General features: G+C 34.4%; 1 protein-coding gene across 1 annotated transcript; it reads right to left on the bottom strand.

The window, feature by feature from the left end:
- Window positions 1-496: 496 nt before the first annotated feature.
- On the bottom strand, window positions 497-1,517 carry LOC116867519 (olfactory receptor 4K15-like). Its single transcript, XM_032857143.1, has one exon. The coding sequence runs from the start codon at window positions 1,469-1,471 to the stop codon at window positions 497-499; it is 975 nt and encodes a 324-aa protein (XP_032713034.1). The 5' UTR covers window positions 1,472-1,517.
- Between the last annotated feature and the right edge of the window lie 10,763 nt (window positions 1,518-12,280).

The following is a 12,280-nucleotide window of genomic DNA, read 5'->3' on the forward strand; positions in this document are numbered from 1 at the left end:
TATAGTCTTGCTATTTTATGTGTTCTGTACCATTAACACCAATCATAGCATTATCTTCATGTGTTATCAGTACCTAGATCTGTGAAATAAAGTCTTATTTAGGTGTATCCTGTATATGTAAATCTATTTTCTCTATTGTATAGAGAAATATACCTATTAGTACATAATTGACATCTGAGCGGTACTGTTTTGAGACGAAGAGGTACAGCTTATTTATTTCATATGAGTAAATGCCATTTCTGAATGTACTTAAAAGCTATATATTAAAACTTTTTAAATAAAAAGAAGAAAATAGAAACAAAAAAACACAATAAGGGAAGAGAATTTAAATATCAGTAAGGCCCATTCTTTGGAATTATTATAATTTTATTATAATTACTCATTCAATCACATTAATCTACCCTTCCCACTGGTCAAAATGATCTACTTTTACATCATAGTGATTCCATTTGTAATTGTCTAGGAATAACGCTACAGTAGTTACAGTTGTATAAGTTTACTTTGTTTCCCAAAAAAGAACATTTCTTATGACTGTAGAAACCTGACCAGGCTTCAGGTACTGACTCTTCAGTTTTGACATAGCTGCCTTCACTTCTTTGTTCCTTAGAGTGTAAATAACTGGGTTTAAGATGGGAGTAAAGATGGTGTAAAACACAGCAAGGACTTTGTCAACAGAATAACCACTGAAGGGCCACACGTAGATGAAGATGCATGGTCCAAAGAATAGTATGACCACAGTGATATGAGCAGTCAGTGTGGAGCGGGCCTTTGACATGCTGGCAGAGGAGCGGTTCCTGACGGTGATAAGTATCACAGTGTAGGAGACAACCAAGAGGAGAAAGGAGCTCATAGAAAGAAAGCCGCTGTCTGCAACTATAAGTAGGCTGACAGCATAAGTGTCTATGCAGGCCAGCTTTGTCACTAGAGGGAGGTCACAGAAAAAACTGTCTACCTGATTTGGGCCACAAAAAGGCAAGTTAACAGTAAATGCCAACTGGCTAGTAGTATGGATGAAACCCACAAGCCAGGGGATGAGAACAAGAATAATACACACACGGCGACTCATTATTGTCATGTAGTGGAGAGGTTTGCATATAGCAACGTAACGGTCATAAGCCATGGATACAAGGAGCACCATTTCACTGCCAGTGAAAAGGTGAACAAAGAAAATCTGGGCCAGGCAGGCATCAAACGAAATAGTCTTGTGCTCAACCAGAAAGTCTGCAATCATTTTGGGGGTAGCAAAAGAGGCAACACATATATCTATAAAAGAGAGGTTCACAAGCAGAAAATACATGGGGGTATGAAGGCGGGAATCTGAAGTTACAGTGAGGATGATAAGAAAGTTTCCCAGAAGTATTGCTAGGTAAAGTAGTGAAAATATGAGAAACAAGAAAGGCTGGAGCTCCTGTGAATTAGAGAGCCCCAGCAACACAAACTCGGTCACCTGGGAATGATTTATGTCATTCATTGACTTTGGGAGGAACTTATCTTGTTACCTGAATAGGAGAGAAACAGAGATCAATCAGTAAGCATGAGTTTCGTTTCCCATTTCCACTTCCTTCCTTAGAGATTCTAATTTCTACTTATATTTATGTATCTGAATTTTCATGAATCATTAAAAAGTATATAAGCAATATAATAACAATAAAGTGGGTAGAGGGGAGAGTTTCGAGATGTTTGACATTGTCATGTCCAGTTATATGAATTTGAGGAATGTAAGCTACTTACTTTAAAAATGAAATTGAAAATCTGAAATGTTTTCTTGACATTACAGAAATCTAGTCTAAGAAGTTACAGAGACAAAATCTGAATAGTTTTTTCTATAACAAATTATATAACATTTTTTAAATGGCTAACACAGGAAGACAGTTTCACAATGTTGACCCCAAAAGTGAGACACAAAAGTGTGTATACTATATGAACCTATCTATTTAAATAAAGTTCAAAAATAGGCTACACCGATCTATGATATTAACAAAGCTCCTGGAGGGGTTTTCCTGGAAGGGCAATAGGAACAGGAAGGTGACAGGAAGGGCTTCTGAAGTGCTGGTAATGTTCTGTTTCTTGATGTGATTGATAGATACAAGTGTTTGCTTTGTGAAAACTTACAAGATGTACAAGATCTGCCAGGTGTAGTTTTGTGCATATTTTGTTAATAAAAAATCCAAGAGGTAAATAGACACCATTATCTGGTGTGAGAACTCATAGGCAGAATCATTGCCTTGAGTGATAAGGTCTTATTCCCTTTTCTATTCATTTACAAATTTTATGAACTAAAATACAAAACCTAACAAAACCCAAAGATCTAGAGTTCATTGGAACTCTTCCTGGAGTTGTGACTCATCTCTTCCTGGAGTTCTGTTCTATGAAGGAATCCAGTATATTTGTTCTTTTCAATTATTTCCTGATGTTAAGCTTCATTAACCTCAGCTATTGTTACTAATAGACAAAGATGTAATATTGAATTATAACGGACATTTAATTTGGTGGAGTTTTTAAAAATTATAGTTATATTGTACCGTAGTATTCATAGTAAGAAATCCAGACTGTGAAAAAACAATGTTTCTTTTTTTTTTTGATCGGTTATTATGTACTCTATTTTATCAACACTTTCTCCATTTTATGTTATTTATACTTTTATAAGCTATCTAGAACTTGGAAACATTGTATAGTGAATAAGAAAAAGAAAATGTGAAATATAAAGAAATATCTCTCTCTACATCTAAATCACTTCTTTCAAAGGGAGTGTCTTTTATTTTACTGATTTCTAATTATTTGCAGTTTTTTAATATTAATGTCTTCTTAAATCTACTTGCAAATTGCCTAGTATTTCCTTGAGTTTCACTGGAGGATTTACACATAAAGATAGGGCATGTGATGAATAATTTTAACTCCCAGGAACCAAATTCAGGGACTCATCCCTATATTTCAAATCTCTAGTTGTCTTGAAAATTCCCCCAAAAAATTCACATATCATCACCAATTATATCAAAACTATGGCTCATGGATGTTCAAAAGAGACTACCAGCAGAGTCTGAAGTCAGAAGGGCTGGAGGTAAAATTATGCAGTGGAGTAAGTTTGTCTTTGTGAAGCCACCAAATTCTTTTTCTGTGTTTCTCCCTTCCTCATCATTTCATAGTAGCCAGTTTTTGAGTTAACTCCAGGTACACAGCATGGCCTATCCTCCCTGGGAAACACCCTGACTCAGACTCCTTGACACAAATACTGTAATGAATGCCTAGAAGCAGGCAAGGAAATGATACCCAACAAGGCCAACTAATAGGGGCTCTTATGTGTCCTATCAGAAACAGCAAAGCCTTAAATTAAGCACAGGGAATGAATCTCCCTCCCAGGGAGACCTTCTAGAGATACAGCAGAAAAGAGTGGCAGAGAAGACTTTCTGGTACCTTACAAATAAAATATATAATCCACTTATGTGAGAAAATCACAGGAATCATCCTCCCAATAAATCTTCTGCAAAGTTGTATGCTTCCGTGTCAGGGGCTGCTTGGGTGGCCCCCCTCCCCACTCATAAACACTGTCTCCCTCAAAATAAATAAATAAATAAATAGGAGCACCTAGGTGGATTAGTTGGTAAATCATCTGCCTTCAGTTCAGGTCATGATCTCGGGGTCCAGGGGTTAAGCCCCAAGTCGGGCTCCCTCCTTAGCGGAGACCCCGTTTCTCCCTCTCCCTCTTCTGCTTCCCTTACTTGTGCTCTCTCACTCTCTCTCTGTCAAATAAACAAATATTCAAAAATAATAATGTATTTTTTCAAATCAGAGTATTTTCTGATAATTTTATATGCTCAAAGATAGTTTATATGACCTTACTCACCTAAGAATGAGTTTCTAATTAGTACATGTGTTTTTGAAAGATCGATCTTTCATCTCTTGCACTATTTGAAAGTAAATTAATGCATATCTACAGGGTTGCATTAGGTAACTCTCAGGTACCTTCTTTTTGAAATTCTGTCAGATATTTTCTTACTACTTTTATTTTGGATATTATGACTGGTGGATTAAGTGAAATAAATAAAAGTATTGGTTACAAGAGGCCAGCAAACACTCTCAGGTCAAAGATCCATCTTTCACAAGTTTTCCAGTATTGCCACTGCCTTTACCCTCTCTAAATCCTGATCAGAGATATAATAGTCACTGGAGACAAATGCTAGAGTTTGGTCTTTGTAAGGATACTGACAAAACACTTTCACTTACCTAAGATGAAATGGGGTGTGTGTGATATATCCTATAATTTGTAGTCATTAACACTTGGTAAGAATTTAGTTGTTACTTCCACATCTCCTAAGAAAATAGACCGGGCTCTGTAGAGATGAACCATAAAGTTTGCTTTAAATAAGAAGGAAATACACTGAAGGTATCTGTAGCCAGGATGGACTGTCTTCATAGAGATGAGAGAAGGCTGAATGCAGTGTTTGAATTTAGGTCTAGAGTATCTGGGGTAGTACTTGGAGCCCTCAGGAATCTAAGAGACAAAGGAGTAGACAAAAAGGAAGACATGCTAAAGCAATATTTCCTGTTTCACGTTTTGCAAAGAATTCAGCCTGACTGAGGCTATCTTGCTTCTGTTTTTGGTAGCAGTAAACTAGATGATTACAAATAACTTTCAGAGACCTCTAGAAATCAATACCAATCATTGGCAACTCAGGATCACATGAAGAGGATTATTTCTTAGTCTCCACTGTAGCTTCAAATATAGCGTACTTGCCCTCATATGTTAGGAAAATGCTTTTTTTTTTTTCAACTTAACCTTATCTGACAAGTCCAGAAGAATGGATGAAATTCTTCAGAGATTTAGACATTATTCATAAGGGGAAGTTTCAGCAACAATCTATAGCAATTTCATATAATTTTTCATTTAAAGATCAGCAAGAATATTTTTTAGAAGGTATCAGTTGGGATAGTAATTGTTACAGGATCTGGAGTCTGTAAAGAGAGGTATCAGAATATTGTATCATTTTATCAAAACCATGTTTAGGGAAAATTTAGGCTTTTTTTTCTCTTCATCTCAATTCCCCTTCATTCAAAGTATAGATAACTTTGTTCCCTGCTTCTCAGATATGTGTTATATATGATCATCAGATAATAGAATCAAACATTTTGTGTAATAGCAATATAAAGAATTCACCATAGTATTAATAAGATTATAAAAGATAGTAATCATATATGGGCTATCCTCTTTTTTTTCTCACAAGTAGAATATGTATCAAGTAAGATATTTGGATTTTCATGTTACTTGTATTTTCTAGTCACGAATTAACAAAATAACCTGATGTTTAGATCAATAGATGATGTTCAAAGACATTGTGGACTATAAGAGAAGTAGTAGCCTGAGTTATACAAAACATCTATTCAAATTCTGCCTCCCAATAAATAAATTCACAATTTTAGGCAAATCACATACCCTTCACAGTGCTCCGTGTCTCTTCAAAAAAAGAGGGAAGAAGTCTCCCTCCTAATTTTAATATTCTTTAATCCTCTGGCTTTTGAAAGCATTACCCATCCCTAAATGTTAATTCAATGTTAAAATTATAAAAGGTTGCATTTAAATAAAATTATATTCAATTAAAAGGCTAAACCCATCCTGGTTTTAGCAAAAAAAAAAAAAAAAATTCAGTCGCTTCTCAGACTTAGATACTTGGGCAGCTAAAAGGCACAATTGATGTAAAATATTCAAAGATTAATTGAAAGTGTGAGGACTAATCGTCTGTCTCCTGTTCTCTGTTGTGGCTGAATTAGGAGGCTGCTGAACAACAGGACTCTTCTTGTCCATAGCTTTATATTGCACCAACTGGGAGGAACAACATTCTTCAGGATCCACTGGGTAGGGTGCAAATGTAGGGGAACACATGTCTTTCCAGACTTTAATCTCTGTCATTTATACCTTGAAGTATCCTCAGCACATAGATCTAAGAAAATCCATTAAAATTGTTAGAAACTAGTTAGTTATATGACATCACTAGATTGCAGTGTAATATTGGTGATAGAGGAGGGTTGTGGTAGTAGAAATCACCTGCATTAGGGCTAATTATGTGAGAGAGTTGTGCACAGAGATACAGTGCATCACCTTGAGGATTTCACAAATGGAGAAAGGAACAGGACTAGTGGAAATGCTTTGTCCTGTTGGAGAAAAATTTAACATGGTAGGAAAAAAGCAGTGAATAGTTCTGTTGGTTATTCCTTTCAGGAGAGGTTTAGCACCATTTAGGTTCCAGGAGAGTCAAAAATTGATGAGAAGATATTTGTGTCTTAGCATGATACACAGCAATGCAAACATCTTGGTATTTTAATCATTCTAAAAGAGCTACATGCTTAGTTTCCAAGGCAAGGTTTCTAGTGTAGGGCAGTGAGAGCCATTTTACAGTAGAAGGACTGTATCCTACAGAATAGGTTCTAGTGAAGTGACTTATAGTAATATTCAAAAATTTAAATTTTTTTTAGTTGAAATTTTTAGAAAAAAAAAATTGTTGTCACATGAAGCTCTGATCTTCTCCTTCCCTGAGGTTAGTTTATATTGAAGGCCAGAATATAAAAGGATAAAGAAAGTTTTTTTTTTCTCACATAGAATTTTGATGCTGATATGAACACTAGAAATCAGCTAGTCCAACATTCTAAATAGTTAAGTTGGATGAGTTCTTGAGGAATTAGTTTCTTTACTCAGATTGTACTTTCCAGTGTGGGGATATATCTTCTAATACTTTGTCTAACACCTCTCCTGCTCTCCCTTGATGCATCTTCCACAAGTTGGAACATTTTGAGTTTATGATTAGAGCTAAACTGAATCTTCATGTTTTCCCAAACACATGAATTTAGAGTACTCCTAAATGACTCTTTGGCAGTTACTCCCAGGACTCTTCCTTGTTACCTGTTCTTTCTACTGCCCTTTTCTTGTAGATAATCCCTAAAAGTCTGTCTTTTGGAATTTATTTTCTCCTTAGGATCTCCTGTTGGAAGATTAAATACATTCAAATGACTTTACGTCTTTATGAGAAAGAGACTAAGTGTATACCTCTAATTCTAAGATTTCATATGTATCAGATGACATCAGTGTACCACAAATTTAATATCCCCCAAATCAACACATTTTCTTTTATTGTAAATACCAACTCTACTAATGTCATCATTTTCATACTCTGAAACATCCAGTCTTAAATCAATATGATAGATGATGTCTAGCTCTCTCATATCCCTATATTTAATTCCCAAATTTATCTAATATTTGGGTTCACACTGTTTATTTAGATTTTTTAATGTTCATTTTCTCTAAACATGAATAATGAACATTTTTTCTCATTGTCACATATAACTTGTAGCCTTGATTTTAAATGGTTGCATTATGTTCCAGTTTATCAATAAAATACTTATTCCCACATTGTAGAATTTTTTCCCAGTTGAGAATAAGTATGATTTAAAATAACTTATATAAAAGTCATCTTTAATAATTCTAATTGAGTTCAGGATAATTTCTTGAAGATAAAATTATTGGAATCAAGCCTTTGAACATTTATGGGTCTCTGGGTTCATAACACAGTACTCCTGACTCTAATACCCTACAGTTCAATCACCATAAAAAGTTCCTTTTGTATTTGACCACTTCTCCTTCCACAAACCCCTAGCAATCACTAATGTGTCCTCTATGTCCATAGATTTTCCTTTTCCAGACATCATATGTTTAGTGTGTAGCAAGTGTAGCCTTTTCAAATATCTTCTTTCATTTGGTGATACGTATTTAAGATGACTTCATTTGGTTAAATGGATTAGAAGCTTAGTCTTTAATATTATGGTATAGTATCCCATTGTATGGATGTACCTCAGCTCATTTTCCTATTTATCACTTGAAGGACATCCTAGTTGTTTCTTTTTTGTTTGTTTTGGCGGTGATGAATAGTTTCCATAAACATTTATATATAGGGTTTTGTGTAGATATCTTTCAAATCAGTTGGGAAATCTAATTTGATAAGAAATGGTTTGCCTCCATATATTTTAAAGCTTGGATATTAGGTACAAACAGATTAAGATTTGAACATCTTCTTGAAGGATTAAACTCTTTAGCATTATTAAATGTCCCTATTTTTGATAATTTGTTGATCTGAAGTCTTCAGAGTCAAATATTGATGTGAATGCCTGAGTTCCCTTATTAATTACAGTTTGCATTGTTGATCCTTCCTCCATCCTTGTACTTTGGCAGTCTGTGTCTTTAAAGTGGATTCTTTGTTGAGAGCAAATATGTGGGTCTTGCTTGTGCTTCATTCTGGCAACATCTGCCTTTTAGTAGAGTCCTTAGATCATTTACTGGTAATGTAATTATTTAATTTGATGTACAGCTGATATACATCCTGTTATGTTTTTCTATTTTGTCTATTTTTGCTCCTTTGCCATCACTTAATGTGATGATTCTTGCCCTCTGTTGGAATTTTTTTCTTAGTCTCTCATTTCATTTCCACCCATGATTGTGTTTTACTTTTTAAAATTGCCATATAACCTTTATTTTCCATTTTATTAAACTGTATGGTAACATTTCCCATATAAATAGTATTTTTATATTTAAAAAAGTTTTTATGCAAAGTATTTATTAAATATTATATCATTTTAAAGACAATAATTACAATAAATTTCCTTCAATTTATTTTGAAAGGCTCTAAGCTTTTGTTAAATATGGGACTTTAATCTTTAAAAAAAACCATTTTATTGAAGTATGATTGACATATAAAACTTTTACATATTTAATTTATGCAACTTGATGAGTCTGGGGGTAATTATTCACCCATGAAACAATCACAACAATCTGTGCCATAAATGTATCTGTTACCTCCAGAAGTTTCTTCCTACCCAACTTTATTTATTATTACTTTTCATGGTAAGAACATTCAACATAAGACTACCCTTAGCAATATTTAAGTATACTCTGTGGTATTGTTGACTATAGGTACTAGCTATACAGTAGATCTCTAGGACCTATTCATCTTATATAACTGAAACTTTGCTTTTTTACTTATAAGATTCACTACTTTTTTCCAATTTTATTAAAATAAAATTTATAATTTTTTGAATTTAAAGTATGCATGGTGATGATTTTAATGTATAAAATGATTGCCACAATAAAGTTAGTTAATCTCTATCACCTCACAAAGTTACCATTTTGTGGATGTATGGTGAGAGTATTTAAGATTTACTCTCTAAGCAGATTTCAAGGTACAACACATCATTGTTAACAGTAGTCGTTATGATATACATTTGAACTCCAGAAATTATTTATAACTGACACTTTGTAACCTTTGATAAGACTAATATTTCCCTGTTCCCCCAGTCCCCAATATCTGGCAACCACCATTCTACTTTCTTCTTCTATGATTTTGACTAGTTTAGATTCCTCATATAAGTGGTATCAGGTCATACTTGTCCTGTCTCCGGTTTATTTCACTTCACATAATATCCTCCAGGTTCATCAATGTTATTGCAAAGAGCAGGATTTCTTTTTTTCTTTAAGCCTGAATATTATTTCTTGTTTGTATATAGCACATTTTCTTTATTCAGTGGATATTTAGGTCCCTCTTGGTTATTGTGAATAATGCTATAATGAACATTGGAGTACATATATCTCTTCAGGATTTTAATTTCAATTCCTTTGACTATATACTCAGAAGTGGGGTTCCTGAATCATATGTTAGTTATACCTTTTAATTTTCTCAGGAAACATACTGTTTTTCATAGTGGTGGTACCAATTTATATTCCCACCAACAGTGTACAAGGGTTCATTTTCTCCACATCAACTACTGGTTTTATTTAGTCATTTTAATACCTGCTTTTTAATCCAGCCTGATAATTTGAAATTTAATAAGTGTGTTTAGACTGTTTTCACTTAATGTGATGATTGATTTGGTTAGATTTGAGTTCATCATCTTCTTATTTTTTATTCCATCTTTGTTGTTATTTCCTTTTCTCTTTCTCTCTCTTTCTTTCTCTTTCTTTTTTGACCTCCTCTTGATTTTTGAATATGTCTTTTATCCTAATTTATCTCCTTAATTAGCTTATTATATTTGTTTATTTTGTTAGTCTGTAATGTTTCTAACTCAGCACATCTACCTTTAAGTAGTATTATACCACTTCACATATAGTATATAAACCTTAAAATATTATATGTACTCCTTTTTCCTATCCAAGCATTTGTGTATTCTTGTGTATTTTACTTTTTCATATGTTGAAGTCATATATTACCTTGTTACTGTTTTTGCTTTAAATGTTCAGTTATCTTTTAGAAAACTTGAAAATATAAAAAGTTTTATGTTTGCCCTCATATTTCTCCAGTGCCCTTTAATGTACAATGTAAATCCAGATTTCCACAAATGGTATCATTTTTCTTTTCCTTCATGGATTTCCTTTAAAGTTGCTTGTATTGTATGTCTAATATGATTCTTTCAGTTTTGGAATTTCTGAAAAAGACAGTATTTTGCTCTTGGAATATTTTTGATGCATATAGGATTCTAAGGTGGCATTCTTTTTGTCTGCAGTTCTTTAAATATATTCCTTGACTATTTTCTGCTTGCATTACTTCCAATGACAATATCAGTTACCATTCTTAAAATTGTTTTTCTAAACATAATATTTTTTCCTCCATCTGTTTTTTAAAAAATTTATTTAAATTCCATTAACCAGCATAATAATACATCATTTTTCAGATGTAGTATTTAATAATTTATCAGTTGCATATAATACCCAGTGGTCGTCACATCATGTGCCCTCCTTAATGCCCATCACCCAATTACCCCATTCCCCCACCTACCTCCCCTCCAGCCAACCTCAGTTTGTTTCCTGTCATTAAAAGTTTCTCATGGGTTTTTTCCCTTCCTGATGACTTCCCATTCAGTTTTCCCTTCCTTCCCCTATCATCTGCTGCCCTGTTTTTTATATTCCACATATGAGTGAAACCGTGTAATTGTCTTCCTCTGATTGACTTATTTCACTTAGCATAATACCCTCTAGTTCTCTCCATGTGGATGTAAATGGTAAGTAGTCATCCTTTCTGATGGCTAAGTAATATTCCATTGTATAAATATATACCATCTTGTTTATCCATACATCTATTGATGGACATCAGCTCTTTCTACAGATTGGCTATTATGGACATTGCTGCAATGAACACCGGAGTGCAAGTGCCCCTTCGGGTCACTACATTTCTATCTTCGGGTAAATACCTAGTAGTGCAATTGATGGCTCCTAGGGAAGCTCTATTTTTAACTCATTAAAGAACCTCCAAACTGTTCTACAGAGTGGATATACCAGCTTGCATTCCCACCAAAAGTGTAGGAGGGTTCCACTTTCTCTGCATCCTCACCAACATTTGTTGTCTCCTGTCTTGTGACTCTCAGCCATTCTGAAATGTGTAAGTTGTAAGATGGTACTTTGTTCTCATTTTGATTTCTAGTTCCCTGACACCAAGTGTTCTTGTGTACTTTTTCATGTGTTGGTCATTTGAATGTCTTCTTTGGAGAAATATCTATTCATGTCTTCTGCCCATTTCTTGACTGGATTATTTGTTCTTTTGGTGTTGAGTTTGATAAGTTCTTTTTTTTTCATTTTTTAATTATTTTTTAAATTTCTTTTCAGTGTAACAGAATTCATTGTTTATGCACCACACCCAGTGCTCCATGCAATATGTGCCCTCTATAATACCCACCACCAGGCTCACCCAACTTCCTAACACCCGCCCCTTCAAAACCCTCAGATTGTTTTTCAGAGTCCCTAGTCTCACATGGTTCATCTCCCCCTCTAATTTCCCTCAACTCCCTTCTCCTCTCCATCTCCCTTTGTCCTCCATGTTATTTGTTATGCTCCACAAATAAATGAAACCATATGGTAATTGACTCTCTCTGCTTGACTTATTTAACTCAGCATAATCTCTTCCAATCCCGTCCGTGTTGCTACAAAAGTTGGGTATTCATCCTTTCTGATGGAGGCATAATACTCCATAGTGTATATGGACCATATCTTCCTTATCCATTCGTCAATTGAAGGGCATCTTGGTTCTTTCCACAGTTTGGCAACTGTGGCCATTGCTGCTAGAAACATTGGGGTACAGATGACCCTTCTTTTCACTCCATCTGTATCTTTGGGGTAAATAGCCAGTAGTGCAATTGCAGGGTCATAGGGAAGCTCTATTTTTAATTTCTTGAGGAATCTCCACACTGTTCTCCAAAGAGGCTGCACCAACTTACATTCCCACCAGCAGTGTAAGAGGGTTCCCCTTTCTCCACATCC

Source organism: Lontra canadensis, unplaced genomic scaffold, assembly GCF_010015895.1.
Source record: "Lontra canadensis isolate GAN:19392208 unplaced genomic scaffold, GSC_riverotter_1.0 scaffold12, whole genome shotgun sequence".
In the NCBI taxonomy this organism is placed as follows: domain Eukaryota; kingdom Metazoa; phylum Chordata; class Mammalia; order Carnivora; family Mustelidae; genus Lontra; species Lontra canadensis.